Here is a 27,863-nt window from a genome sequence, read left to right on the forward strand (position 1 = left end):
CAGTGTTCAGTACCGGGGAGAGAGAGAGAGAGAGAGGGCACAGTGTTCAGTACCGGGGAGAGAGAGAGAGAGAGGGCACAGTGTTCAGTACCGGATAGAGAGAGAGAGGGTACAGTGTTCAGTACTGGGGAGAGAGAGAGAGAGAGAGAGGGCACAGTGTTCAGTACTGGGGAGAGAGAGAGAGAGGGCACAGTGTTCAGTGCAGGAGAGAGAGGGAGAGGGCACAGTGTTCAGTACTGGGGAGAGAGAGAGAGAGGGCACAGTGTTCAGTACCGGGGAGAGAGAGAGAGGGCACAGTGTTCAGTCCCGCGAGAGAGAGAAAGAGAGAGAGCACAGTGTTCAGTACCGTGGAGAGAGAGAGAGAGAGAGAGGGCACAGTGTTCAGTACCGGAGAGAGAGAGGGCACAGTGTTCAGTACCGGAGAGAGAGAGGGCACAGTGTTCAGTACTGGAGAGAGAGAGGGCACAGTGTTCAGTACCGGGGAGAGAGAGAGAGGGCACAGTGTTCAGTCCCGCGAGAGAGAGAAAGAGAGAGAGCACAGTGTTCAGTACCGTGGAGAGAGAGAGAGAGAGAGAGGGCACAGTGTTCAGTACCGGAGAGAGAGAGGGCACAGTGTTCAGTACCGGAGAGAGAGAGGGCACAGTGTTCAGTACTGGAGAGAGAGAGGGCACAGTGTTCAGTACTGGGGAGAGAGAGAGGGCATAGTTTTCAGTACTGGGGAGAGAGAGAGGGCACAGTGTTCAGTACCGGGGAGAGAGAGAGAGAGGGAGAGAGAGCACGGTGTTCAGTACCGGGGAGGGAGAGAGAGAGGAGGCACGGTGTTCAGTACCGGGGAGTGAGAGAGAGAGGGAGAGAGAGCACGGTGTTCAGTACCGGGGAGAGAGGGAGAGGGCACGGTGTTCAGTACCGGGGAGAGAGGGAGAGGGCACGGTGTTCAGTACCGGGGAGAGAGAGAGAGAGAGAGAGGGCACGGTGTTCAGTACCGGAGAGAGAGAGAGAGAGAGAGGGCACAGTGTTCAGTACTGGGGAGAGTGTGAGAGAGGGCACAGTGTTCAGTACCGGAGAGAGAGAGAGAGAGAGGGCACAGTGTTCAGTACCGGGGAGAGAGAGAGAGAGAGGGCGCAGTGTTCAGTACTGGTGAGAGAGAGAGAGAGGGCACAGTGTTCAGTACCGGGGAGAGAGAGAGAGAGGGAGCACAGTGTTCAGTACCGGGGAGAGAGAGAGAGAGAGAGAGAGAGAGAGGGCACAGTGTTCAGTACCGGAGAGAGAGAGGGAGCACAGTGTTCAGTACCGGGGAGAGAGAGAGAGAGAGGGCACAGTGTTCAGTACTGGGGAGAGAGATAGAGAGGACACAGTGTTCACTACCGGGGAGAGAGAGAGAGAGAGGGAGCACAGTGTTCAGTACCGGGGAGAGAGAGAGAGGGCACAGTGTTCAGTACTGGGGAGAGAGAGAGAGAGGGCACAGTGTTCAGTACTGGGGAGAGAGAGAGAGAGGGCACAGTGTTCAGTACTGGGGAGAGAGAGAGAGAGGGCACAGTGTTCAGTACCGGAGAGAGAGAGAGAGAGAGGGCACAGTGTTCAGTACCGGGGAGAGAGAGAGAGAGAGGGCGCAGTGTTCAGTACTGGTGAGAGAGAGAGAGAGGGCACAGTGTTCAGTACCGGGGAGAGAGAGAGAGAGAGAGGGAGCACAGTGTTCAGTACCGGGGAGAGAGAGAGAGAGAGAGAGAGAGAGAGGGCACAGTGTTCAGTACCGGAGAGAGAGAGGGAGCACAGTGTTCAGTACCGGGGAGAGAGAGAGAGAGAGGGCACAGTGTTCAGTACTGGGGAGAGAGATAGAGAGGACACAGTGTTCACTACCGGGGAGAGAGAGAGAGAGAGGGAGCACAGTGTTCAGTACCGGGGAGAGAGAGAGAGGGCACAGTGTTCAGTACTGGGGAGAGAGAGAGAGAGGGCACAGTGTTCAGTACTGGGGAGAGAGAGAGAGAGGGCACAGTGCTCAGTGCAGGAGAGAGAGAGAGAGAGAGAGGGCACAGTGTTCAGTACTGGGGAGAGAGAGAGAGAGGGCACAGTGTTCAGTACCGGGGAGAGAGAGAGAGAGAGGGCACAGTGTTCAGTACCGGGGAGAGAGAGAGAGAGAGGGCACAGTGTTCAGTACCGGGGAGAGAGAGAGAGAGAGGGCACAGTGTTCAGTACCGGGGAGGGAGAGAGAGAGAGGGCACAGTGTTCAGTACCGGAGAGAGAGAGGGCACAGTGTTCAGTATTGGGGAGAGAGAGAGAGGGCACAGTGTTCAGTACTGGGGAGGGAGAGAGGGCACAGTGTTCAGTTCCCGGGAGAGAGAGAGAGAGGGAGAGAGAGCACGGTGTTCAGTACCGGGGAGAGAGAGAGAGAGGGCACGGTGTTCAGTACCAGGGAGGGAGAGAGAGAGGAGGCACGGTGTTCAGTACCCGGGAGTGAGAGAGAGAGGGAGAGAGAGCACGGTGTTCAGTACCGGGGAGAGAGAGAGGGCACGGTGTTCAGTACCGGAGGGAGAGGGCACGGTGTTCAGTACCGGGGAGAGAGAGAGGGCACAGTGTTCAGTACCGGGGAGAGAGAGAGAGAGAGGGCACGGTGTTCAGTACCGGAGAGAGAGAGAGAGAGAGGGCACAGTGTTCAGTACTGGGGAGAGAGAGAGAGAGGGCACAGTGTTCAGTACCGGGGAGAGAGAGAGAGGGCACAGTGTTCAGTGCAGGAGAGAGAGAGAGGGCACAGTGTTCAGTACCGGGGAGAGAGAGAGAGGGCACAGTGTTCAGTACCGGAGAGAGAGAGAGAGAGAGAGAGGGCACAGTGTTCAGTACCGGGGAGAGAGAGAGAGAGAGGGCACAGTGTTCAGTACTGGTGAGAGAGAGAGAGAGGGCGCAGTGTTCAGTACTGGTGAGAGAGAGAGAGAGGGCACAGTGTTCAGTACCGGGGAGAGAGAGAGAGAGAGAGAGGGAGCACAGTGTTCAGTACCGGGGAGAGAGAGAGAGAGAGAGAGAGAGAGGGCACAGTGTTCAGTACCGGAGAGAGAGAGGGAGCACAGTGTTCAGTACCGGGGAGAGAGAGAGAGAGAGGGCACAGTGTTCAGTACTGGGGAGAGAGAGAGAGAGGACACAGTGTTCACTACCGGGGAGAGAGAGAGAGAGAGGGAGCACAGTGTTCAGTACCGGGGAGAGAGAGAGAGGGCACAGTGTTCAGTACTGGGGAGAGAGAGAGAGAGGGCACAGTGTTCAGTACTGGGGAGAGAGAGAGAGGGCACAGTGCTCAGTGCAGGAGAGAGAGAGAGAGGGCACAGTGTTCAGTACTGGGGAGAGAGAGAGAGAGGGCACAGTGTTCAGTACCGGGGAGAGAGAGAGAGAGAGAGGGCACAGTGTTCAGTACCGGGGAGAGAGAGAGAGGACACAGTGTTCAGTACCGGGGAGAGAGAGAGAGAGAGGGCACAGTTTTCAGTACCGGGGAGGGAGAGAGAGAGAGGGCACAGTGTTCAGTACCGGAGAGAGAGAGGGCACAGTGTTCAGTACCGGAGAGAGAGAGGGCACAGTGTTCAGTATTGGGGAGAGAGAGAGAAGACACAGTGTTCAGTACTGGGGAGGGAGAGAGGGCACAGTGTTCAGTACCGGGGAGAGAGAGAGAGAGGGAGAGAGAGCACGGTGTTCAGTACCGGGGAGAGAGAGAGAGAGGGCACGGTGTTCAGTACCAGGGAGGGAGAGAGAGAGGAGGCACGGTGTTCAGTACCCGGGAGTGAGAGAGAGAGGGAGAGAGAGCACGGTGTTCAGTACCGGGGAGAGAGAGAGGGCACGGTGTTCAGTACCGGAGGGAGAGGGCACGGTGTTCAGTACCGGGGAGAGAGAGAGAGAGAGGGCACGGTGTTCAGTACCAGAGAGAGAGAGAGAGAGAGAGGGCACAGTGTTCAGTACTGGGGAGAGAGAGAGAGAGGGCACAGTGTTCAGTACCGGGGAGAGAGAGAGAGGGCACAGTGTTCAGTGCAGGAGAGAGAGAGAGGGCACAGTGTTCAGTACCGGGGAGAGAGAGAGAGGGCACAGTGTTCAGTACCGGGGAGAGAGAGAGAGAGAGAGAGGGCACAGTGTTCAGTACCCGGGAGAGAGAGAGATAGAGGGCACAGTGTTCAGTACTGGTGAGAGAGAGAGAGAGGGCACAGTGTTCAGTACCGGGAGAGAGAGAGAGAGAGAGGGAGCACAGTGTTCAGTACCGGGGAGAGAGAGAGAGGGCACAGTGTTCAGTACTGGGGAGAGAGAGAGAGAGAGAGAGAGGGCAAAGTGTTCAGTACCGGGGAGAGATAGAGAGTGAGGGCACAGTGTTCAGTACCGGAGAGAGAGAGACCACAGTGTTCAGTACTGGTGAGAGAGAGAGAGAGGGCACAGTGTTCAGTACCGGGAGAGAGAGAGAGAGAGAGGGAGCACAGTGTTCAGTACCGGGGAGAGAGAGAGAGGGCACAGTGTTCAGTACTGGGGAGAGAGAGAGAGAGAGAGAGAGGGCAAAGTGTTCAGTACCGGGGAGAGATAGAGAGTGAGGGCACAGTGTTCAGTACCGGAGAGAGAGAGGGCACAGTGTTCAGTACCGGAGAGAGAGAGGGCACAGTGTTCAGTACCGGGGAGAGAGAGAGGGCACAGTGTTCAGTACCGCGGAGAGAGAGAGAGGGCACAGTGTTCAGTGCAGGAGAGAGAGAGAGACGGGGCACAGTGTTCAGTACCGGGGAGAGAGAGAGAGAGAGGGCACAGTGTTCAGTATCGGGGAGAGAGAGAGAGAGGGCACAGTGTTCTGTACCGGGGAGAGAGAGAGAGAGAGGGCACAGTGTTCAGTACCGGAGAGAGAGAGAGAGGGCACAGTGTTCAGTACTGGGGAGAGAGAGAGAGAGGGCACAGTGTTCAGTACCGGGAGAGAGAGAGAGAGAGAGGGAGCACAGTGTTCAGTACCGGGGAGAGAGAGAGAGGGCACAGTGTTCAGTACTGGGGAGAGAGAGAGAGAGAGAGAGAGGGCAAAGTGTTCAGTACCGGGGAGAGATAGAGAGTGAGGGCACAGTGTTCAGTACCGGAGAGAGAGAGGGCACAGTGTTCAGTACTGGTGAGAGAGAGAGAGAGGGCACAGTGTTCAGTACCGGGAGAGAGAGAGAGAGAGAGGGAGCACAGTGTTCAGTACCGGGGAGAGAGAGAGAGGGCACAGTGTTCAGTACTGGGGAGAGAGAGAGAGAGGGCAAAGTGTTCAGTACCGGGGAGAGATAGAGAGTGAGGGCACAGTGTTCAGTACCGGAGAGAGAGAGGGCACAGTGTTCAGTACCGGAGAGAGAGAGGGCACAGTGTTCAGTACCGGGGAGAGAGAGAGGGCACAGTGTTCAGTACCGCGGAGAGAGAGAGAGGGCACAGTGTTCAGTGCAGGAGAGAGAGAGAGACGGGGCACAGTGTTCAGTACCGGGGAGAGAGAGAGAGAGAGGGCACAGTGTTCAGTATCGGGGAGAGAGAGAGAGAGGGCACAGTGTTCTGTACCGGGGAGAGAGAGAGAGAGAGGGCACAGTGTTCAGTACCGGAGAGAGAGAGAGAGGGCACAGTGTTCAGTACTGGGGAGAGAGAGAGAGAGGGCACAGTGTTCAGTACTGGGGAGAGAGAGAGAGAGAGGGCACAGTGTTCAGTGCAGGATAGAGAGAGAGAGGGCACAGTGTTCAGTGCAGGGGAGAGAGAGAGAGAGGGCACAGTGTTCAGTACCGGGGAGAGAGAGAGAGAGAGAGGGCACGGTGTTCAGTACCGGGGAGAGAGAGAGAGAGAGAGGGCACAGTGTTCAGTACCGGGGAGAGAGAGAGAGAGAGGGCACAGTGTTCAGTACCGGAGAGAGAGAGGGCACAGTGTTCAGTACCGGGGATAGAGAGAGATAGAGAGGGCACAGTGTTCAGTACCGGGGAGAGAGAGAGAGAGAGAGAGGGCACAGTGTTCAGTACCGGAGAGAGAGAGAGGGCACAGTGTTCAGTACCGGGGAGAGAGAGAGAGAGAGGGAGAGAGAGCACGGTGTTCAGTACTGGGGAGAGAGAGAGGGAGGGCACGGTGTTCAGTACCAGGGAGGGAGAGAGAGAGGAGGCACGGTGTTCAGTACCGGGGAGTGAGAGAGAGAGGGAGAGAGAGCACGGTGTTCAGTACTGGGGAGAGAGAGAGGGCACGGTGTTCAGTACCGGGGAGAGAGAGAGGGAGAGGGCACGGTGTTCAGTACCGGGGAGAGAGAGGGGGCACAGTGTTCAGTACCGGGGAGAGAGAGAGAGAGAGAGGGCACGGTGTTCAGTACCGGGGAGAGAGAGAGGGCACAGTGTTCAGTCCCGGAGAGAGAGAGGGAGAGAGAGAGAGAGGGCACAGTGTTCAGTCCCGGAGAGAGAGAGAGGGAGAGAGAGCACGGTGTTCAGTACCGTGGAGAGAGAGAGAGGGAGAGAGAGCACGGTGTTCAGTACCGTGGAGAGAGAGAGAGAGGGCACGGTGTTCAGTACAGGGGAGAGAGAGAGGGCACGGTGTTCAGTACCGGGGAGAGAGAGAGGGCACGGTGTTCAGTACCGGGGAGAGAGAGAGGGCACGGTGTTCAGTACCGGGGAGAGAGAGAGGGCACGGTGTTCAGTACCGGGGAGAGAGAGAGGGCACGGTGTTCAGTACCGGGGAGAGAGAGAGGGCACGGTGTTCAGTACCGGGGAGAGAGAGAGGGCACGGTGTTCAGTACCGGGGAGAGAGAGAGAGGGCACGGTGTTCAGTTCCAGGGAGAGAGAGATGGAGAGAGAGCACGCTGTTCAGTACCGGGGAGAGAGAGCGAGAGAGCACGGTGTTCAGTACGGGGAGAGAGAGAGAGAGAGGGCACGGTGTTCAGTACCGGGGAGAGAGAGAGAGAGAGGGCACGGTGTTCAGTACCGGGGAGAGGGCATGGTGTTCAGTACCGGGGAGAGAGAGAGAGAGAGGGCACAGTGTTCAGTACCGGGGAGAGAGAGAGAGAGAGGGAGCACAGTGTTCAGTACCGGGGAGAGAGAGAGAGAGAGAGGTAGCACAGTGTTCAGTACCGGGGAGAGAGAAAGAGAGAGGGCAATGTGTTCAGTACCGGGGAGAGAGAGAGAGTGAGGGCACAGTGTTCAGTACCGGAGAGAGTGAGGGCACAGTGTTCAGTACCGGAGAGAGAGAGGGCACAGTGTTCAGTACCGGAGAGAGAGAGGGCACAGTGTTCAGTGCTGGGGAGAGAGAGAGGGCACAGTGTTCAGTACCGGGGGGAGAGAGAGAGGGCACAGTGTTCAGTACCGGGGAGAGAGAGAGAGGGCACAGTGTTCAGTACCGGGGAGAGAGAGAGAGGGCACAGTGTTCAGTACCGGGGAGAGAGAGAGAGAGGGCACAGTGTTCAGTACCGGGGAGAGAGAGAGAGAGAGAGGGCACAGTGTTCAGTACCGGAGAGAGAGAGAGAGAGAGGGCACAGTGTTCAGTACTGGGGAGAGAGAGAGAGAGGGCACAGTGTTCAGTACTGGGGAGAGAGAGAGAGAGAGGGCACAGTGTTCAGTGCAGGAGAGAGAGAGAGAGGGCACAGTGTTCAGTACTGGGGAGAGAGATAGAGAGGGCACAGTGTTCAGTACCGGGGAGAGAGAGAGAGAGAGAGAGAGAGGGCACAGTGTTTAGTACCGGGGAGAGAGAGAGAGAGAGAGGGCACAGTGTTCAGTGCCGGGGAGAGAGAGAGAGAGAGAGAGAGGGCATAGTGTTCAGTACCGGAGAGAGAGAGGGCACAGTGTTCAGTACCGGGGAGAGAGAGAGAGGGCACAGTGTTCAGTACCGGAGAGAGAGAGGGCACAGTGTTCAGTACTGGGGAGAGAGAGAGGGCACAGTGTTCAGTACCGGGGAGAGAGAGAGAGAGGGAGAGAGTGCACGGTGTTCAGTACCGGGGAGAGAGAGAGAGAGAGAGGGCACAGTGTTCAGTACCGGGGAGAGAGAGAGAGAGAGAGGGCACAGTGTTCAGTACCGGAGAGAGAGAGAGGGCACAGTGTTCAGTACCGGGGAGAGAGAGAGAGAGAGGGAGAGAGAGCACGGTGTTCAGTACTGGGGAGAGAGAGAGGGAGGGCACGGTGTTCAGTACCAGGGAGGGAGAGAGAGAGGAGGCACGGTGTTCAGTACCGGGGAGTGAGAGAGAGAGGGAGAGAGAGCACGGTGTTCAGTACTGGGGAGAGAGAGAGGGCACGGTGTTCAGTACCGGGGAGAGAGAGAGGGAGAGGGCACGGTGTTCAGTACCGGGGAGAGAGAGGGGGCACAGTGTTCAGTACCGGGGAGAGAGAGAGAGAGAGAGGGCACGGTGTTCAGTACCGGGGAGAGAGAGAGGGCACAGTGTTCAGTCCCGGAGAGAGAGAGAGAGGGCACAGTGTTCAGTCCCGGAGAGAGAGAGAGGGAGAGAGAGCACGGTGTTCAGTACCGTGGAGAGAGAGAGAGGGAGAGAGAGCACGGTGTTCAGTACCGTGGAGAGAGAGAGAGAGGGCACGGTGTTCAGTACAGGGGAGAGAGAGAGGGCACGGTGTTCAGTACCGGGGAGAGAGAGAGGGCACGGTGTTCAGTACCGGGGAGAGAGAGAGGGCACGGTGTTCAGTACCGGGGAGAGAGAGAGGGCACGGTGTTCAGTACCGGGGAGAGAGAGAGGGCACGGTGTTCAGTACCGGGGAGAGAGAGAGGGCACGGTGTTCAGTACCGGGGAGAGAGAGAGGGCACGGTGTTCAGTACCGGGGAGAGAGAGAGAGGGCACGGTGTTCAGTTCCAGGGAGAGAGAGATGGAGAGAGAGCACGCTGTTCAGTACCGGGGAGAGAGAGCGAGAGAGCACGGTGTTCAGTACGGGGAGAGAGAGAGAGAGAGGGCACGGTGTTCAGTACCGGGGAGAGAGAGAGAGAGAGGGCACGGTGTTCAGTACCGGGGAGAGGGCATGGTGTTCAGTACCGGAGAGAGAGAGGGCACAGTGTTCAGTACCGGGGAGAGAGAGAGAGAGAGAGGTAGCACAGTGTTCAGTACCGGGGAGAGAGAAAGAGAGAGGGCAATGTGTTCAGTACCGGGGAGAGAGAGAGAGTGAGGGCACAGTGTTCAGTACCGGAGAGAGTGAGGGCACAGTGTTCAGTACCGGAGAGAGAGAGGGCACAGTGTTCAGTACCGGAGAGAGAGAGGGCACAGTGTTCAGTGCTGGGGAGAGAGAGAGGGCACAGTGTTCAGTACCGGGGGGAGAGAGAGAGGGCACAGTGTTCAGTACCGGGGAGAGAGAGAGAGGGCACAGTGTTCAGTACCGGGGAGAGAGAGAGAGGGCACAGTGTTCAGTACCGGGGAGAGAGAGAGAGAGGGCACAGTGTTCAGTACCGGGGAGAGAGAGAGAGAGAGAGGGCACAGTGTTCAGTACCGGAGAGAGAGAGAGAGAGAGGGCACAGTGTTCAGTACTGGGGAGAGAGAGAGAGAGGGCACAGTGTTCAGTACTGGGGAGAGAGAGAGAGAGAGGGCACAGTGTTCAGTGCAGGAGAGAGAGAGAGAGGGCACAGTGTTCAGTACTGGGGAGAGAGATAGAGAGGGCACAGTGTTCAGTACCGGGGAGAGAGAGAGAGAGAGAGAGAGAGGGCACAGTGTTTAGTACCGGGGAGAGAGAGAGAGAGAGAGGGCACAGTGTTCAGTGCCGGGGAGAGAGAGAGAGAGAGAGAGGGCATAGTGTTCAGTACCGGAGAGAGAGAGGGCACAGTGTTCAGTACCGGGGAGAGAGAGAGAGGGCACAGTGTTCAGTACCGGAGAGAGAGAGGGCACAGTGTTCAGTACTGGGGAGAGAGAGAGGGCACAGTGTTCAGTACCGGGGAGAGAGAGAGAGAGGGAGAGAGTGCACGGTGTTCAGTACCGGGGAGAGAGAGAGAGAGGGCACGGTGTTCAGTACCAGGGAGGGAGAGAGAGAGGAGGCACGGTGTTCAGTATCGGGGAGTGAGAGAGAGAGGGAGAGAGAGCACGGTGTTCAGTACCGGGGAGAGAGTGAGGGCACGGTGTTCAGTACCGGGGAGAGAGAGAGGGAGAGGGCACGGTGTTCAGTACCGGGGAGAGAGAGAGGGCACAGTGTTCAGTACCGGGGAGAGAGAGAGAGAGAGGGCACGGTGTTCAGTACCGGGGAGAGAGAGAGAGAGAGGGGGCACGGTGTTCAGTACCGGGGAGAGTGAGAGGGCACAGTGTTCAGTCCCGGAGAGAGAGAGAGAGAGAGAGCACGGTGTTCAGTCCCGGAGAGAGAGAGAGAGAGAGGGCACGGTGTTCAGTACCGGGGAGAGAGAGAGGGCACGGTGTTCAGTACCGGGGAGAGAGAGAGGGCACGGTGTTCAGTACCGGGGAGAGAGAGAGGGCACGGTGTTCAGTACCGGGGAGAGAGAGAGAGGGCACGGTGTTCAGTACCAGGGAGAGAGAGAGGGAGAGAGGGCACGGTGTTCAGTACCAGGGAGAGAGAGAGGGAGAGAGAGCACGGTGTTCAGTACCGGGGAGAGAGAGCGAGAGAGCACGGTGTTCAGTACCGGGGAGAGAGAGAGAGGGCACAGTGTTCAGTACCGGGGAGATAGAGAGAGAGAGGGCACGGTGTTCAGTACCGGGGAGAGAGAGAGAGAGAGGGCACAGTGTTCAGTACCCGGGAGAGAGAGAGAGAGAGGGCACAGTGTTCAGTACCGGAGAGAGAGAGGGAGAGAGCATGGTGTTCAGTACCAGGGTTTTGTGGGGTGACTGTGTCATGTACCCGGATGTTGTGGGGTGACTGTGTTGTGTACCGGGGTGTTGTGTCGTGACAGTGTTTCGTACCGGGGTGTTGGTGGACGGTGTTGTGTACCGGGGTGTTGTGTGGTGATGGTATTGTGTACCAGGGTGTGGTGGGGTGACAGTGTTGTGAACCGTGGTGTTGTGGGGTGACGGTGTTCAGTACCGTGGTGTTGTAGGGTGACGGTGTTCAGTACCGTGGTGTTGTGGGGTGACGGTGTTCAGTATAGGGGTGTTGTGGGGTGACGGTGTTCAGTACCGTGGTGTTGTGGGGTGACGGTGTTCAGTACCGTGGTGTTATAGGGTGACGGTGTTCAGTACTGGGGTGTTGTGGGGTGACGGTGTTCAGTACCGGGGTGTTGTGGGGTAACGGTGTTCAGTACCGGGGTGTTGTGGGGTGACGGTGTTCAGTACCGGGGTGTTGTGGGGTGACGGTGTTCAGTACCGGGGTGTTGTGGGGTGACGGTGTTCAGTCCCGGGGTGTTGTGTAACGGGGTGTTGTTGGTGGACAGTGTTGTGTGGTGATGGTATTGTGGCCCGGGGTGTTGTGGGGTGACGGTTTTGCGTACCGGGGTGTTGTGGGGTGACGGTGTTGTGTACCGGGGTGTTGTGGGGTGACGGTTTTGTGTACCGGGGTGTTGTGGGGTGACGGTTTTGTGTACCGGGGTGTTGTGGGGTGACGGTTTTGTGTACCGGGGTGTTGTGGGGTGACGGCTTTGTGTACCGGGGTGTTGTGGGGTGACGGTTTTGTGTACCGGAGTGTTGTGGGGTGAAGGTGTTCAGTACCGGGGTGTTGGTGGACGGTGTTGTGTACCGGGGTGTTGTGTGGTGATGGAATTGTGTACCGGGGTGTTGTGTGGTGATGGAATTGTGTACCGGGGTGTTGTGTGGTGATGGAATTGTGTACCGGGGTGTTGTGTGGTGATGGAATTGTGTACCGGGGTGTTGTGTGGTGATGGTATTGTGTACCTGGGTGTTGTGGGGTGACGGTGTTCAGTACCGGGGTGTTGTGGGGTGACGGTGTTCAGTACCGGGGTGTTGTGGGGTGACGGTGTTCAGTACCGGGGTGTCGTGGGGTGACGGTGTTCAGTACCGGGGTGTCGTGGGGTGACGGTGTTCAGTACCGGGGTGTCGTGGGGTGACGGTGTTCAGTACCGGGGTGTTGTGTACCGGGGTGTTGTTGGTGGACGATGTTGTGTGGTGATGGTATTGTGTACAGGGGTGTTGTGGGGTGACGGTGTTGTGTACCGGGGTGTTGTGGGGTGACGGTTTTGTGTACCGGGGTGTTGTGGGGTGACGGTGTTGTGTACCGGGGTGTTGTGGGGTGACGGTGTTGAGTACCGGGGTGTGGTGGGGTGACGGTGTTGAGTACCGGGGTGTTGTGGGGTGACGGTGTTGAGTACCGGGGTGTTGTGGGGTGACGTGTTCAGTACCGGGGTGTTGTGGGGTGACGGTGTTGTGTACCGGGGTGTTGTGGGGTGACGGTGTTGTGTACCGGGGTGTTGTGGGTTGACGGTGTTCAGTACCGGGGTGTTGTGGGGTGACGGTGTTCAGTACCGGGGTGTTGTGGGGTGACGGTGTTGTGTACCGGGGTGTTGTGGGGTGACGGTGTTGTGTACCGGGGTGTGGTGGGGTGACGGTGTTGTGTACCGGGGTGTGGTGGGGTGACGGTGTTGTGTACCGGGGTGTGGTGGGGTGACGGTGTTGTGTACCGGGGTGTGGTGGGGTGACGGTGTTGTGTACCGGGGTGTGGTGGGGTGACGGTGTTGTGTACCGGGGTGTGGTGGGGTGACGGTGTTGTGTACCGGGGTGTGGTGGGGTGACGGTGTTCAGTACCGGTTTGTGGTGGGGTGACGGTGTTCAGTACCGGGGTGTGGTGGGGTGACGGTGTTCAGTACCGGGGTGTGGTGGGGTGACGGTGTTCAGTACCGGGGTGTTGTGGGGTGACGGTGTTCAGTACCGGGGTGTTGTGGGGTGACGGTTTTGTGTACCGGGGTGTTGTGGGGTGACGGTTTTGTGTACCGGGGTGTTGTGGGGTGGCGGTGTTGTGTACCGGGGTGTTGGTGGACAGTGTTGTGTACCGGGGTGTTGGTGGACAGTGTTGTGTACCGGGGTGTTGGTGGACAGTGTTGTGTACCGGGGTGTTGTGGGGTTACAGTGTTGTGTACCGGGGTGTTGTGGGGTGATCGTATTGTGTACCGGGGTGTTGTGGTATGACGGTATGGTGTACCGGGGTGTTGTGGGGTGACGGTGTTGTGTACCGGGGTGTTGTGGGGTGACAGTGTTGTGTACCGGGGTATTGTTGGTGGACGATGTTGTGTACCGGGGTATTGTTGGTGGACGATGTTGTGTACCGGGGTATTGTCGGTGGACGATGTTGTGTACCGGGGTGTTGATTGGTGGACGATGTTGTGTACCGGGGTGTTGATTGGTGATGGTATTGTGTACCGGGGTGTTGTGGGTTGACGGTGTCGTGTACCGGGGTGTTGTTGGTGGACGGTGTTGTGTACCGGGGTGTTGTGGGGTGACGGTGTTGTGTACCGGGGTGTTGGTGGACGGTTTTGTGTACCGGGGTGTTGATTGGTGATGATATTGTGTACCGGGGTGTTGTGGGGTGACGGTGTTGTGTACTGGGGTGTTGATTGGTGATGGTATTGTGTATCGGGGTGTTGTGGGGTGACGGTTTTGTGTACCGGGGTGTTGGTGGACGGTTTTGTGTACCAGGGTGTTGGGTGACGGTGTTGTCTACCGGGGTGTTGGTGGACGGTTTTGTGTACCGGGGTGTTCTGGGGTGACGTTGTTGTGTACCGGGGTGTTGTGGGGTGACGGTGTTGTGTACTGGGGTGTTGTGGGGTGACGGTGTTGTGTCCCGGGGTGTTGTGGGGTGACTGTGTTGTGTCCCAGGGTGTTGTGGGGTGACTGTGTTGTGTCCCAGGGTGTTGTGGGGTGACTGTGTTGTGTCCCAGGGTGTTGTGGGGTGACGGTGTTGTGTACCGGGGTGTTGTGGGGTGACGGTGTTGCGTACCGGGGTGTTGTGGGGTGACTGTGTTGTGTTCCGGGGTGTTGTGGGGTGACTGTGTTGTGTTCCGGGGTGTTGTGGGGTGACTGTGTTGTGTCCCGGGGTGTTGTGGGGTGACTGTGTTGTGTCCCAGGGTGTTGTGGGGTGATGGTGTTGTGTACCGGGGTGTTGTGGGGTGATGGTGTTGTGTACCGGGGTGTTGTGGGGTGACGGTATTGTGTACCGGGGTGTGGCGGGGAGACTGATGTGGTGAATTTTTCCTTTTGCAGGTTTTTTGGTACCACCAAGCTGAACGCGGCCCCTGAAACGACATCTGTTTACAACCCGTGTAAAGCTGGATACCATCCTGTTACCGATGCCTGCTGGAATCAGGGCCAGAGGTCAGCCATCTGGGGCCTGGGGTTACAGTACTGGGTGGAGACGAGGAATTTAAACGATCTCAATGTCTTCTCTCTCCCTCCACAGGGTCCCATACTTAGCTGTGGCTCAAACTTTCGAGAAGATTGAGGAGGAATCAGCTCGGTAAATAAAGCATTTCCTCTGCTTCTGTTTCCTTCCTTCGGACTCTGACACCTCCCTATCCACAGTTACCGGGAGGGTGTCCTCCGGACACTGACCTCTCACTGTGGGGGCTCAGGGACACTGATCCCTCACTGTGGGCGTGTCTCAGGGTCACTGACCCCTCACTGTGGGCGTGTCTCAGGGTCACTGACCCCTCACTGTGGGCGTGTCTCAGGGTCACTGACCCCTCACTGTGGGTGTGTCTCAGGGTCACTGACCCCTCACTGTGGGCGTGTCTCAGGGTCACTGACTCCTCACTGTGGGCGTGTCTCAGGGACACTGACCCCTCACTGTGGGTGTGTCTCAGGGACACTGACCCCCACTGTGGGCGTGTCTCAGGGACACTGACCCCTCACTGTGGGCGTGTCTCAGGGTCACTGACTCCTCACTGTGGGCGTGTCTCAGGGTCACTGACCCCTCACTGTGGGCGTGTCTCAGGGTCACTGACCCCTCACTGTGGGCGTGTCTCAGGGTCACTGACCCCTCACTGTGGGCGTGTCTCAGGGTCACTGACCCCTCACTGTGGGCGTGTCTCAGGGTCACAGACCCCTCACTGTGGGCGTGTCTCAGGGTCACAGACCCCTCACTGTGGGCGTGTCTCAGGGTCACAGACCCCTCACTGTGGGCGTGTCTCAGGGTCACAGACCCCTCACTGTGGGCGTGTCTCAGGGTCACTGACCCCTCACTGTGGGCGTGTCTCAGGGTCACTGACCCCTCACTGTGGGCGTGTCTCAGGGTCACTGACCCCTCACTGTGGGCGTGTCTCAGGGTCACAGACCCCTCACTGTGGGCGTGTCTCAGGGTCACAGACCCCTCACTGTGGGCGTGTCTCAGGGTCACAGACCCCTCACTGTGGGCGTGTCTCAGGGTCACAGACCCCTCACTGTGGGCGTGTCTCAGGGTCACTGACTCCTCGCTGTGGGCGTGTCTCAGGGTCACTGACCCCTCACTGTGGGCGTGTCTCAGGGTCACTGACCCCTCACTGTGGGCGTGTCTCAGGGACACTGACCCCTCGCTGGGGGTGGGGGGAGGTCTCACTGACCCCCTCGCTGGGGGTGGGGGGAGGTCTCACTGACCCCCTCGCTGGGGGTGTGGGTAGGTTTCTGGGGTCACTGACCCCCTCGCTGGGGGTGTGGGTAGGTTTCTGGGGTCACTGACCCCCTCGCTGGGGGTGGGGGGAGGTTTCTGGGGTCACTGACCCCCTCGCTGGGGGTGTGGGTAGGTTTCTGGGGTCACTGACCCCCTCGCTGGGGGTGGGGGTAGGTTTCTGGGGTCACTGACCCCCTCGCTGGGGGTGGGGGGAGGTCTCACTGACCCCCTCGCTGGGGGTGTGGGTAGGTTTCTGGGGTCACTGACCCCCTCGCTGGGGGTGTGGGTAGGTTTCTGGGGTCACTGACCCCCTCGCTGGGGGTGGGGGGAGGTTTCTGGGGTCACTGACCCCTTCGCTGAGGGTGTGGGTAGGTTTCTGGGGTCACTGACCCTCTCGCTGGGGGTGGGGGGAGGTTTCTGGGGTCACTGACCCCCTCGCTGGGGGTGGGGGGAGGTTTCTGGGGTCACTGACCCCCTCGCTGGGGGTTGGGGGGGAGGTCTCTGGGGTCACTGACCCCCTCGCTGGGGGTGGGGGGAGGTTTCTGGGGTCACTGACCCCCTCGCTGCGGGTGAGGGGAGCTCTCACTGACCCCCTCGCTGGGGGTGGCGGGGGAGGTCTCTGGGGTCACTGACCCCCTCGCTGGGGGTGGGGTGAGGTCTCTGGGGTCACTGACCCCCTCGCTGGGGGTGGGGGGAGGTTTCTGGGGTCACTGACCCCCTCGCTGCGGGTGAGGGGAGGTCTCACTGACCCCCTCGCTGGGGGTGGGTGGGGAGGTCTCTGGGGTCACTGACCCCCTCGCTGCGGGTGGGGGGAGGTCTCACTGACCCCCTCGCTGGGGGTGGGGGGGGAGGTCTCTGGGGTCACTGACCCCCTCGCTGGGGGTGGGGGGGGAGGTCTCTGGGGTCACTGACCCCCTCGCTGGGGGTGGGGGGGGAGGTCTCTGGGGTCACTGACCCCCTCGCTGGGGGTGGGGGGGGAGGTCTCTGGGGTCACTGACCCCCTCGCTGGGGGTGGGGGGGGGAGGTCTCTGGGGTCACTGACCCCCTCGCTGGGGGTGGGGGGGGAGGTCTCTGGGGTCACTGACCCCCTCGCTGGGGGTGGGGGGAGGTTTCTGGGGTCACTGACCCCCTCGCTGGGGGTGGGGGGAGGTTTCTGGGGTCACTGACCCCCTCGCTGGGGGTGGGGGGAGGTTTCTGGGGTCACTGACCCCCTCGCTGCGGGTGAGGGGAGGTCTCACTGACCCCCTCGCTGGGGGTGTGGGTAGGTTTCTGGGGTCACTGACCCCCTCGCTGCGGGTGGGGGGAGGTCTCACTGACCCCCTCGCTGGGGGTGTGGGGGGAGGTCTCTGGGGTCACTGACCCCCTCGCTGGGGGTGGGGGGGGAGGTCTCTGGGGTCACTGACCCCCTCGCTGGGGGTGGGGGGGGAGGTCTCTGGGGTCACTGACCCCCTCGCTGGGGGTGGGGGGAGGTTTCTGGGGTCACTGACCCCCTCGCTGGGGGTGGGGGGAGGTCTCTGGGGTCACTGACCCCCTCGCTGGGGGTGGGGGGGGAGGTCTCTGGGGTCACTGACCCCCTTGCTGGGGGAGGGGGAGGTTAGGGTTTTTCCGATTTTGGTTTTTATTTTGTGCGGTTTGTCGTCCTCAGGTTGAAGAATATTAGGACTTTAAGTAATTTGTATCGGTCAGTCATTGCCCTCAGTCCAGAGGACCTCTTGCCCTGTATCTACCTGTGTCTGAACCAGCTCGGGCCAGCCTACCAGGGCTTGGAGCTGGGTGTGGGAGAGACCGTCCTGATGAAAGCTGTGGCGCAGGCGACAGGTGAGCTCTGCTGTTCTACCGGGTGTGCCTCACATCCAGGGCTGCTGGTGGGGAGGGGGCACAGGATGAGGGGTGTGGTGTGGGTAACTTGGCAAGGCCTGAGCTCCACTCGCCTATCCCAAATCCCTCACTTCCCCCTCCCCTCACCCTCCCCTCACCCCCATTCCCTCCCCTCTGGTCCCCTCTTCCCTTCCCCTCGGGGGCCCCCCCTCGCCTCCCCTTGGGCCTCCCTTCGGCCCTCCGGCCCTCTCCCCCTCGCCCTTCTGCCTTCCTCACTGTGCTCTCTCTCTCTCTCTCTCTCTCTGTCTCTCCGCTCCCACAGGTCGCCAGCTGGATAAAGTGAAGGCTGAAACCCAGGAGAAGGGTGATTTAGGTTTGGTGGCTGAGAGTAGTCGCAGTACCCAGCGGACTATGTTCGCCCCGCCCCGCCTCACCGTCACCACTGTCTTCAACAAACTGCGAGAGATTTCCCACATGACGGGCACTGCGGTGAGTAGCAGCCGGGAGCAGCGAGTGCAGGGCTCGCTGTGGGAGCTGCTGCACACGGTGGGGGTGTTCTGCCGCAGCACTGGGTAAAGCCTGAGTTCTTTCAATCCCACGGGGAAGCTTGAACAACTGTCACAACCGACAATTTCAGTTGGCGTGTCTGAGGTGCAGCTCTGAATTCAGGAATAAGACCACCCAGCCTCAAGAGGCTTTTATATCTGAAACTAATTTAAACAGTTATTACTTGAACAACAACTTAAACACACGCACACACACACACACACACACGTCTACAATTTACTCTGATAATGACTGTGAAACAAATCCCCAAATTAATTCCTCCCAGGTAAACCATCACCAAGACAACAGTAACCCATAGACTTTAAACAGACCCCAGGCAAAGCACGTTTGACCTCACGAATTGAAAATGAGGTCCCCCTGCCTTTCGCTTCCTTTGCCGACACAGTTGTGGACTGACAGGCTGGTTCGGTCTTAAATCCCTCTGACTCTCACACAGACTCCTTTCGTTTTATACCTCGCTTCCCCACTGAATGTACAGTTTCCATTGCTTCCTCAGCTTTTAATTTTACCTCTCCTAACAGTAATATCCTTTCATTCCACCAATTTTATCGGTAATATAAGCAAACTGTTTGGCGTCTCCCAGCTGGGTGCAGGAATTTACCCATTATTTCAAATGCAAATTTACACTTTACCACCTCCTCCCTGTTATAAACTGCTCTACGCCAAAGCCCCCAGACTAGCTGGCGTTAATCCAGTTACGCCCCCCCACACACACACACACACACACTACTACAATTCCAATTGAAAAATAATTTCCAATAACATTATAGATATTAACATCCCTTCATGACAGGGCAGAGGAAGAACTGAGGGTTTGGTGGTTGGAGGTAGTGAGGTCGTGAGGAGAGAGGGATGGGGTTAGGGAAAGCTGTGCCCTGTGGGTGTGTGTTTGATGCTCTGACTCTCCTCTCTCTGTGTTGTAGTCGATGAATAAGAAGATGGAGGTGATTAAAGGGATGTTTGTTGCCTGCCGTCACTCCGAGGCTCGATATCTGATCCGGTAAAGCTCCTGTTACACTCGGTGCCAGTTTCTCTCTCTCTGTGTCCCTCTCCCCACTGCTTCTCCTTCTATGTGTCTCTGTCTCTCTCTCTCCCACCTCCCTATTCTCCGCCCTCTCTCTCCCTCCTCCCTATTCTCCGCCCTCTCTCTCCCTCCTCCCTATTCTCCGCCCTCTCTCTCCCTCCTCCCTATTCTCCGCCCTCTCTCTCCGTCCTCCCTATTCTCCGCCCTCTCTCTCCGTCCTCCCTATTCTCCGCCCTCTCCCTCCCTCCTCCCTATTCTCCGCCCTCTCTCCCTCCTCCCTATTCTCCGCCCTCTCTCTCCCTCCTCCCTATTCTCCGCCCTCTCTCTCCCTCCTCCCTATTCTCCGCCCTCTCTCTCCCTCCTCCCTATTCTCCGCCCTCTCTCTCCCTCCTCCCTATTCTCCGCCCTCTCTCTCCCTCCTCCCTATTCTCCGCCCTCTCCCTCCGTCCTCGCTATTCTACGCCCTCTCTCCCTCCTCCCTATTCTCCGCCCCCCTCCCTCCTCCCTATTCTCCGCCCCCCCCTCCCTCCTCCCTATTCTCCGCCCTCCCTCCCTCCTCCCTATTCTCCTCCCTCTCTCTCCCTCCTCCCTATTCTCCGCCCTCTCTCCCTCCTCCCTATTCTCCGCCCTCTCTCTCCCTCCTCCCTATTCTCCGCCCTCTCTCTCCCTCCTCCCTATTTTCCCCCCTCTCTCTCCCTCCTCCCTATTCTCCGCCCTCTCTCTCCCTCCTCCCTATTTTCCCCCCTCTCTCTCCCTCCTCCCTATTCTCCGCCCTCTCTCTCCCTCCTCCCTATTCTCCGCCCTCTCTCTCCCTCCTCCCTATTCTCTGCCCTCTCTCTCCCTCCTCCCTATTCTCCGCCCTCCCTCCCTCCTCCCTATTCTCCGCCCTCTCTCTCCCTCCTCCCTATTCTCCGCCCTCCCTCCCTCCTCCCTATTCTCCGCCCTCTCTCTCCCTCCTCCCTATTCTCTGCCTCTCTCTCCCTCCTCCCTATTCTCCGCCCTCTCTCTCTCCCTCCTCCCTATTCTCCGCCCTCTCTCTCCCTCCTCCCTATTCTCCGCCCTCTCTCTCCCTCCTCCCTATTCTCCGCCCCCCCCCTCCCTATTCTCCACCCTCTCTCTCCGTCCTCCCTATTCTCCGCCCCCCCTCCCTCCTCCCTATTCTCCGCCCTCCCTCCCTCCTCCCTATTCTCCGCCCTCCCTCCCTCCTCCCTATTCTCCGCCCTCCCTCCCTCCTCCCTATTCTCCGCCCTCTCTCTCCCTCCTCCCTATTCTCCGCCCTCTCTCTCCCTCCTCCCTATTCTCCTCCCTCTCTCTCCGTCCTCCCTATTCTCCGCCCCCTCTCCCTCCTCCCTATTCTCCGCCCTCTCTCTCCCTCCTCCCTATTCTCCGCCCCCCCTCCTCCCTATTCTCCGCCCTCTCTCTCCCTCCTCCCTATTCTCCGCCCCCCCTCCTCCCTATTCTCCGCCCTCTCTCTCCCTGCTCCCATTCTCCGCCCTCCTCCCTCCTCCCTATTCTCCGCCCCCCTCCCTCCTCCCTATTCTCCGCCCCCCCTCCCTCCTCCCTATTCTCCGCCCTCCCTCCCTCCTCCCTATTCTCCGCCCTCACTCTCCCTCCTCCCAATTCTCCGCCCTCTCTCTCCCTCCTCCCTATTCTCCGCCCTCTCTCTCCCTCCTCCCTATTCTCCGTACCCCCCCTATTCTCCGCCCTCTCTCTCCTTCCTTCCTGTTCTCCGCCCTCTCTCTCCTTCCTTCCTGTTCTCCGCCCTCTCTCTCCCTCCTCCCTATTCTTCGCCCTCTCTCCCTCCTCCCTATTCTCCGCCCTCTCTCTCCCTACTCCCTATTCTCCGCCCCCCCTCCCTCCTCCCTATTCTCCGCCCCCCTCCCTCCTCCCTATTCTCCGCCCCCCCTCCCTCCTCCCTATTCTCCGCCCCCCCTCCCTCCTCCCTATTCTCCGCCCTCCCTCCCTCCTCCCTATTCTCCGCCCTCTCTCTCCCTCCTCCCTATTCTCCGCCCTCTCTCTCCCTCCTCCCTATTCTCCGCCCTCTCTCTCCCTCCTCCCTATTCTCCGCCCTCTCTCTCCCTCCTCCCTATTCTCCGCCCTCTCTCTCCCTCCTCCCTATTCTCCGCCCTCTCTCTCCCTCCTCCCTATTCTCCGCCCTCTCTCTCCCTCCTCCCTATTCTCCGCCCTCTCTCTCCCTCCTCCCTATTCTCCGCCCTCTCTCTCCCTCCTCCCTATTCTCCGCCCTCTCTCTCCCTCCTCCCTATTCTCCGCCCTCTCTCTCCTCCTCCCTATTCTCCGCCCTCTCTCTCCCTCCTCCCTATTCTCCGCCCTCTCTCTCCCTCCTCCCTATTCTCCGCCCTCTCTCTCCCTCCTCCCTATTCTCCGCCCCTCTCTCTCCCTCCTCCCTATTCTCCGCCCTCTCTCTCCCTCCTCCCTATTCTCCGCCCTCTCTCTCCCTCCTCCCTATTCTCCGCCCTCTCTCTCCCTCCTCCCTATTCTCCGCCCTCTCTCTCCCTCCTCCCTATTCTCCGCCCTCTCTCTCCCTCCTCCCTATTCTCCGCCCCCCCAACCTCCTCCCTATTCTCCGCCCTCTCTCTCCCTCCTCCCTATTCTCCGCCCCCTCTCCCTCCTCCCTATTCTCCGCCCTCTCTCTCCCTCCTCCCTATTCTCCGCCCTCTCTCTCCCTCCTCCCTATTCTCCGCCCTCTCTCTCCCTCCTCCCTATTCTCCGCCCTCTCTCTCCCTCCTCCCTATTCTCCGACCCCCCTCCTCCCTATTCTCCGCCCTCTCTCTCCCTACTCCCTATTCTCCGCCCCCCCTCCCTCCTCCCTATTCTCCGCCCCCCCCCCTCCTCCCTATTCTCCGCCCCCCCCTCCCTCCTCCCTATTCTCCGCCCTCCCTCCCTCCTCCCTATTCTCCGCCCTCTCTCTCCCTCCTCCCTATTCTCCGCCCTCTCTCTCCCTCCTCCCTATTCTCCGCCCCCCCTCTCCCTCCTCCCTATTCTCCGCCCCCTCTCCCTCCTCCCTATTCTCCGCCCCCCCTCCCTCCTCCCTATTCTCCGCCCTCTCTCTCCCTCCTCCCTATTCTCCGCCCTCTCTCTCCCTCCTCCCTATTCTCCGCCCTCTCTCTCCCTCCTCCCTATTCTCCGCCCTCCCTCCCTCCTCCCTATTCTCCGCCCTCTCTCTCCCTCCTCCCTATTCTCCGCCCTCTCTCTCCCTCCTCCCTATTCTCCGCCCTCTCTCTCCCTCCTCCCTATTCTCCGCCCTCCTCCTCCCCCGTGTCTAACAGGCTGTGTTTCTCCCCAGGTCTCTGAGTGGAAAGCTGCGTATCGGTTTGGCAGAGCAGTCGGTTCTGGCAGCAATCGCACAGGCCGTGTGTCTGACTCCTCCCCAGCAAGGTAACACACCCAGTCAGCCCTGTAACACTGACTCAGTGATGCCGGGGGTGGGGGGCGAGGGTCCGGGGGTGGAGGCGAGGGTCCGGGGGTGGGGGGCGAGGGTCCGGGGGTGGAGGCGAGGGTCCGGGGGTGGAGGCGAGGGTCCGGGGGTGGGGTGCGAGGGTCCGGGGGTGGGGTGCGAGGGTCCGGGGGTGGGGGTGTGAGGGTCCGAGCGGTGCCGGGGGTGGAGGCGAGGGTCCGGGGGTGGAGGCGAGGGTCTGGGGGTGGGGGGCGAGGGTCCGGGGGTGGGGGGCGAGGGTCCGGGGGTGGGGGGCGAGGGTCCGGGGGTGGAGGCGAGGGTCCGGGGGTGGGGGTGCGAGGGTCCGAGCGGTGCCGGGGGTGGGGGTGTGAGTGTCCGAGCGGTGCCGGAGGTGCGAGGGTCCGGGGGTGTGGGTGCGAGGGTCCGAGCGGTGCCGGAGGTGCGAATGTCCGAGCGGTGCCGGAGGTGCGAGGGTCCGAGCGGTGCCGGAGGTGTGAGGGTCCGAGCGGTGCCGGAGGTGCGAGGGTCCGGGGGTGGGGGTGCGAGGGTCCGGGGGTGGGGGTGTGAGGGTCCGAGCGGTGCCGGAGGTGCGAGGGTCCGAGCGGTGCCGGAGGTGCGAGGGTCCGAGCGGTGCCGGAGGTGCGAGGGTCCGAGCGGTGCCGGAGGTGCGAGGGTCCGAGCGGTGCCGGAGGTGCGAGGGTCCGAGCGGTGCCGGAGGTGCGAGGGTCCGGGGGTGGGGGTGTGAGGGTCCGAGCGGTGCCGGAGGTGCGAGGGTCCGAGCGGTGCCGGAGGTGCGAGGGTCCGAGCGGTGCCGGAGGTGCGAGGGTCCGAGCGGTGCCGGAGGTGCGAGGGTCCGAGCGGTGCCGGAGGTGCGAGGGTCCGAGCGGTGCCGGAGGTGCGAGGGTCCGAGCGGTGCCGGAGGTGCGAGGGTCCGAGCGGTGCCGGAGGTGCGAGGGTCCGAGCGGTGCCGGAGGTGCGAGGGTCCGAGCGGTGCCGGAGGTGCGAGGGTCTGGGGGTGGGGGTGTGAGGGTCCGAGCGGTGCCGGAGGTGCGAGGGTCCGAGCGGTGCCGGAGGTGCGAGGGTCCGAGCGGTGCCGGAGGTGCGAGGGTCCGAGCGGTGCCGGAGGTGTGAGGGTCCGAGCGGTGCCGGAGGTGCGAGGGTCCGGGGGTGGGGGCGAGGGTCCGGGGGTGGGGGTGTGAGGGTCCGGGGGTGGGGGTGTGAGTGTCCGAGCGGTGCCGGAGGTGCGAGGGTCCGAGCGGTGCCGGGGGTGCGAGGGTCTCACTGCCTGTGAATTCCCAGGTCTCCTGGACGCCGGGAATGAAATGTCTGTCGAGAGCCGTAAATCCTGGATTGAGCAGAAAACTCTGATCCTGAAACAAACTTACTGGTGAGTGCGGAGATCGTCCCCCCTCCCTCAGCGAGGTGTACTCGTCCTCACTACTACCCCCTCCCTCAGCGAGGTGTACTCGTCCTCACTACTACCCCCTCCCTCAGCGAGGTGTACTCGTCCTCACTACTACCCCCTCCCGCAGCGAGGTGTACTCGTCCTCACTACTACCCCCTCCCTCAGCGAGGTGTACTCGTCCTCACTACTACCCCCTCCCTCAGCGAGGTGTACTCGTCCTCACTACTACCCCCTCCCTCAGCGAGGTGTACTCGTCCTCACTTCTACCCCCTCCCTCAGCGAGGTGTACTCGTCCTCACTACTACCCCCTCCCTCAGCGAGGTGTACTCGTCCTCACTACTACCCCCTCCCTCAGCGAGGTGTACTCGTCCTCACTACTACCCCCTCCCTCAGCGAGGTGTACTCGTCCTCACTACTACCCCCTCCCTCAGTGAGGTGTACTCGTCCTCACTACTATCCCCTCCCTCAGCGAGGTGTACTCGTCCTCACTACTACACCCTCCCTCAGCGAGGTGTACTCGTCCTCACTACTACCCCCTCCCTCAGCGAGGTGTACTCGTCCTCACTACTACCCACTCCCTCAGCGAGGTGTACTCGTCCTCACTACTACCCCCTCCCTCAGCGAGGTGTACTCCTCCTCACTACTACCCCCTCCCTCAGCGAGGTGTACTCGTCCTCACTACTACCCCCTCCCTCAGCGAGGTGTACTCGTCCACACTACTACCCCCTCACTACCCCCTCCCTCAGCGAGGTGTACTCGTCCTCACTACTACCCCCTCCCTCAGCGAGGTGTACTCGTCCACACTACTACCCCCTCACTACCCCCTCCCTCAGCGAGGTGTACTCGTCCTCACTACTACCCCCTCCCTCAGCGAGGTGTACTCGTCCACACTACTACCCCCTCACTACCCCCTCCCTCAGCGAGGTGTACTCGTCCTCACTACTACCCCCTCCCTCAGCGAGGTGTACTCGTCCTCACAACTACCCCCTCCCTCAGCGAGGTGTACTCGTCCTCACTACTACCCCCTCCCTCAGCGAGGTGTACTCGTCCTCACTACTACCCCCTCCCTCAGCGAGGTGTACTCGTCCTCACTACTAACCCCTCACTACCCCCTCCCTCAGCGAGGTGTACTCGTCCTCACTACTACCCCCTCCCTCAGCGAGGTGTACTCGTCCTCACTACTACCCCCTCCCTCAGCGAGGTGTACTCGTCCTCACTACTACCCCCTCCCTCAGCGAGGTGTACTCGTCCTCACTACTACCCCTCCCTCAGCGAGGTGTACTCGTCCTCACTATTACCCCCTCACTACACCCTCCCTCAGCGAGGTGTACTCGTCCTCACTACTACCCCCTCCCTCAGCGAGGTGTACTCGTCCTCACTACTATCCCCTCCCTCAGCGAGGTGTACTCGTCCTCACTACTACCCCCTCCCTCAGCGAGCTGTACTCGTCCTCACTACTACCCCCTCCCTCAGCGAGGTGTACTCGTCCTCACTACTACCGCCTCCCTCAGCGAGGTGTACTCGTCCTCACTCCTACCCCCTCCCTCAGCGAGCTGTACTCGTCCTCACTCCTACCCCCTCCCTCAGCGAGGTGTACTCGTCCTCACTACTACCCCCTCCCTAAGCGAGGTGTACTCGTCCTCACTACTAACCCCTCCCTCAGTGAGGTGTACTCGTCCTCACTACTACCCCCTCACTACCCCCTCCCTCAGCGAGGTGTACTCATCCTCACTACTACCCCCTCCCTCAGCGAGGTGTACTCGTCCTCACTACTAATCCCTCCCTCAGCGAGGTGTACTCGTCCTCACTACTACCCCCTCCCTCAGCGAGGTGTACTCGTCCTCACTACTACCCCCTCCCTCAGCGAGGTGTACTCGTCCTCACTACTACCCCCTCCCTCAGCGAGGTGTACTCGTCCTCACTACTACCCCCCCCTCAGCGAGGTGTACTCGTCCTCACTACTATCCCCTCCCTCAGCGAGGTGTACTCGTCCTCACTACTACCCCCTCCCTCAGCGAGGTGTACTCGTCCTCACTACTACCCCCTCCCTCAGCGAGGTGTGCTCGTCCTCACTACTACCCCCTCACTACCCCCTCCCTCAGCGAGGTGTACTCGTCCTCACTACTACCCCCTCCCTCAGCGAGGTGTACTCGTCCTCACTACTACCCCCTCCCTCAGCGAGCTGTACTCGTCCTCACTACTACCCCCTCCCTCAGCGAGGTGTACTCGTACTCACTACTAACCACCCCCTCAGCGAGGTGTACTCGTCCTCACTACTAACCCCTCCCTCAGCGAGGTGTACTCGTCCTCACTACTACCCCCTCACTACCCCCTCCCTCAGCGAGGTGTACTCGTCCTCACTACTACCCCCTCCCTCAGCGAGGTGTCTCGTCTTCACTACTACCCCCTCCCTCAGCGAGGTGTACTCGTCCTCACTACTAACCCCCCCTCAGCGAGGTGTACTCGTCCTCACTACTACCCCCTCCCTCAGCGAGGTGTACTCGTCCTCACTATTAACCCCTCACTACCCCCTCCCTCAGCGAGGTGTACTCGTGCTCGCTACTACCCCCTCACTACCCCCTCCCTCAGCGAGGTGTACTCGTCCTCACTACTACACCCTCCCTCAGCGAGGTGTACTCGTCCTCACTACTACCCCCTCCCTCAGCGAGGTGTACTCGTCCTCACTACTACCCCCTCCCTCAGCGAGGTGTACTCGTCCTCACTACTACCCCCTCCCTCAGCGAGGTGTACTTGTCCTCACTATTACCCCCTCACTACCCCCTCCCTCAGCGAGGTGTACTCGTCCTCACTACTACCCCCTCACTACCCCCTCCCTCAGCGAGGTGTACTCGTCCTCACTACTACCCCCTCCCTCAGCGAGGTGTACTCGTCCTCACTATTACCCCCTCACTACCCCCTCCCTCAGCGAGGTGTACTCGTCCTCACTACTACCCACTCACTACCCCCTCCCTCAGCGAGGTGTACTCGTCCTCACTACTACCCTCTCCCTCAGCGAGGTGTACTCATCCTCACTACTACCCCCACCCTCAGCGAGGTGTCCTCGTCCTCACTACTACCCCCTCCCTCAGCGAGGTGTACTCGTCCTCACTATTACCCCCTCACTACCACCTCCCTCAGCGAGGTGTACTCGTACTCACTACTACCCCCTCACTACCCCCTACCTCAGCGAGGTGTACTCGTCCTCACTACTACCCCTTCACTACCCCCTCCCTCAGCGAGATGTACTCGTCCTCACTACTAACCCCTCCCTCAGCGAGGTGTACTCGTCCTCGCTACTACCCCCTCACTATCCCCTCCCTCAGCGAGGTGTACTCGTCCTCACTACTACACCCTCCCTCAGCGAGGTGTACTCGTCCTCACTACTACCCCCTCCCTCAGCGAGGTGTACTCGTCCTCACTACTACCCCCTCCCTCAGCGAGGTGTACTCGTCCTCACTATTAACCCCTCACTACCCCCTCCCTCAGCGAGGTGTACTCGTCCTCGCTACTACCCCCTCACTACCCCCTCCCTCAGCGAGGTGTACTCGTCCTCACTACTACACCCTCCCTCAGCGAGGTGTACTCGTCCTCACTACTACCCCCTCCCTCAGCGAGGTGTACTCGTCCTCACTACTACCCCCTCCCTCAGCGAGGTGTACTCGTCCTCACTACTACCCCCTCTCTCAGCGAGGTGTACTTGTCCTCGCTATTACCCCCTCACTACCCCCTCCCTCAGCGAGGTGTACTCGTCCTCACTACTACCCCCTCACTACCCACTCCCTCAGCGAGGTGTACTCGTCCTCACTACTACCCCCTCCCTCAGCGAGGTGTACTCGTCCTCACTATTACCCCCTCACTACCCCCTCCCTCAGCGAGGTGTACTCGTCCTCACTACTACCCACTCACTACCCCCTCCCTCAGCGAGGTGTACTCGTCCTCACTACTACCCTCTCCCTCAGCGAGGTGTACTCATCCTCACTACTACCCCCTCCCTCAGCGAGGTGTACTCGTCCTCACTACTACCCCCTCCCTCAGCGAGGTGTGCTCGTCCTCACTACTACCCCCTCACTACCCCCTCCCTCAGCGAGGTGTACTCGTCCTCACTACTACCCCCTCCCTCAGCGAGGTGTACTCGTCCTCACTACTACCCCCTCCCTCAGCGAGCTGTACTCGTCCTCACTACTACCCCCTCCCTCAGCGAGGTGT

At 60.1% G+C, this 27,863-nt stretch overlaps 1 protein-coding gene across 1 annotated transcript in view; it reads left to right on the forward strand.

Annotated features, from left to right (window-relative positions):
* lig1 (ligase I, DNA, ATP-dependent) overlaps positions 1 to 27,863 on the forward strand; it is a gene marked incomplete at its 5' end in the record, with an annotated part of 298,686 nt that overhangs the window by 151,241 nt on the left and 119,582 nt on the right. The window contains 7 exons of the mRNA XM_041182305.1: positions 14,048 to 14,158; positions 14,244 to 14,300; positions 17,074 to 17,246; positions 17,569 to 17,735; positions 18,737 to 18,813; positions 22,142 to 22,233; positions 23,552 to 23,639. Coding sequence (XP_041038239.1) covers positions 14,048 to 14,158; positions 14,244 to 14,300; positions 17,074 to 17,246; positions 17,569 to 17,735; positions 18,737 to 18,813; positions 22,142 to 22,233; positions 23,552 to 23,639 — 765 coding nt within the window. The remainder of the gene's footprint in view (positions 1 to 14,047; positions 14,159 to 14,243; positions 14,301 to 17,073; positions 17,247 to 17,568; positions 17,736 to 18,736; positions 18,814 to 22,141; positions 22,234 to 23,551; positions 23,640 to 27,863) is intronic.

This window comes from Carcharodon carcharias (assembly GCF_017639515.1).
Source record: "Carcharodon carcharias isolate sCarCar2 chromosome 39 unlocalized genomic scaffold, sCarCar2.pri SUPER_39_unloc_11, whole genome shotgun sequence".
Classification (NCBI taxonomy): Eukaryota; Metazoa; Chordata; class Chondrichthyes; order Lamniformes; family Lamnidae; genus Carcharodon; species Carcharodon carcharias.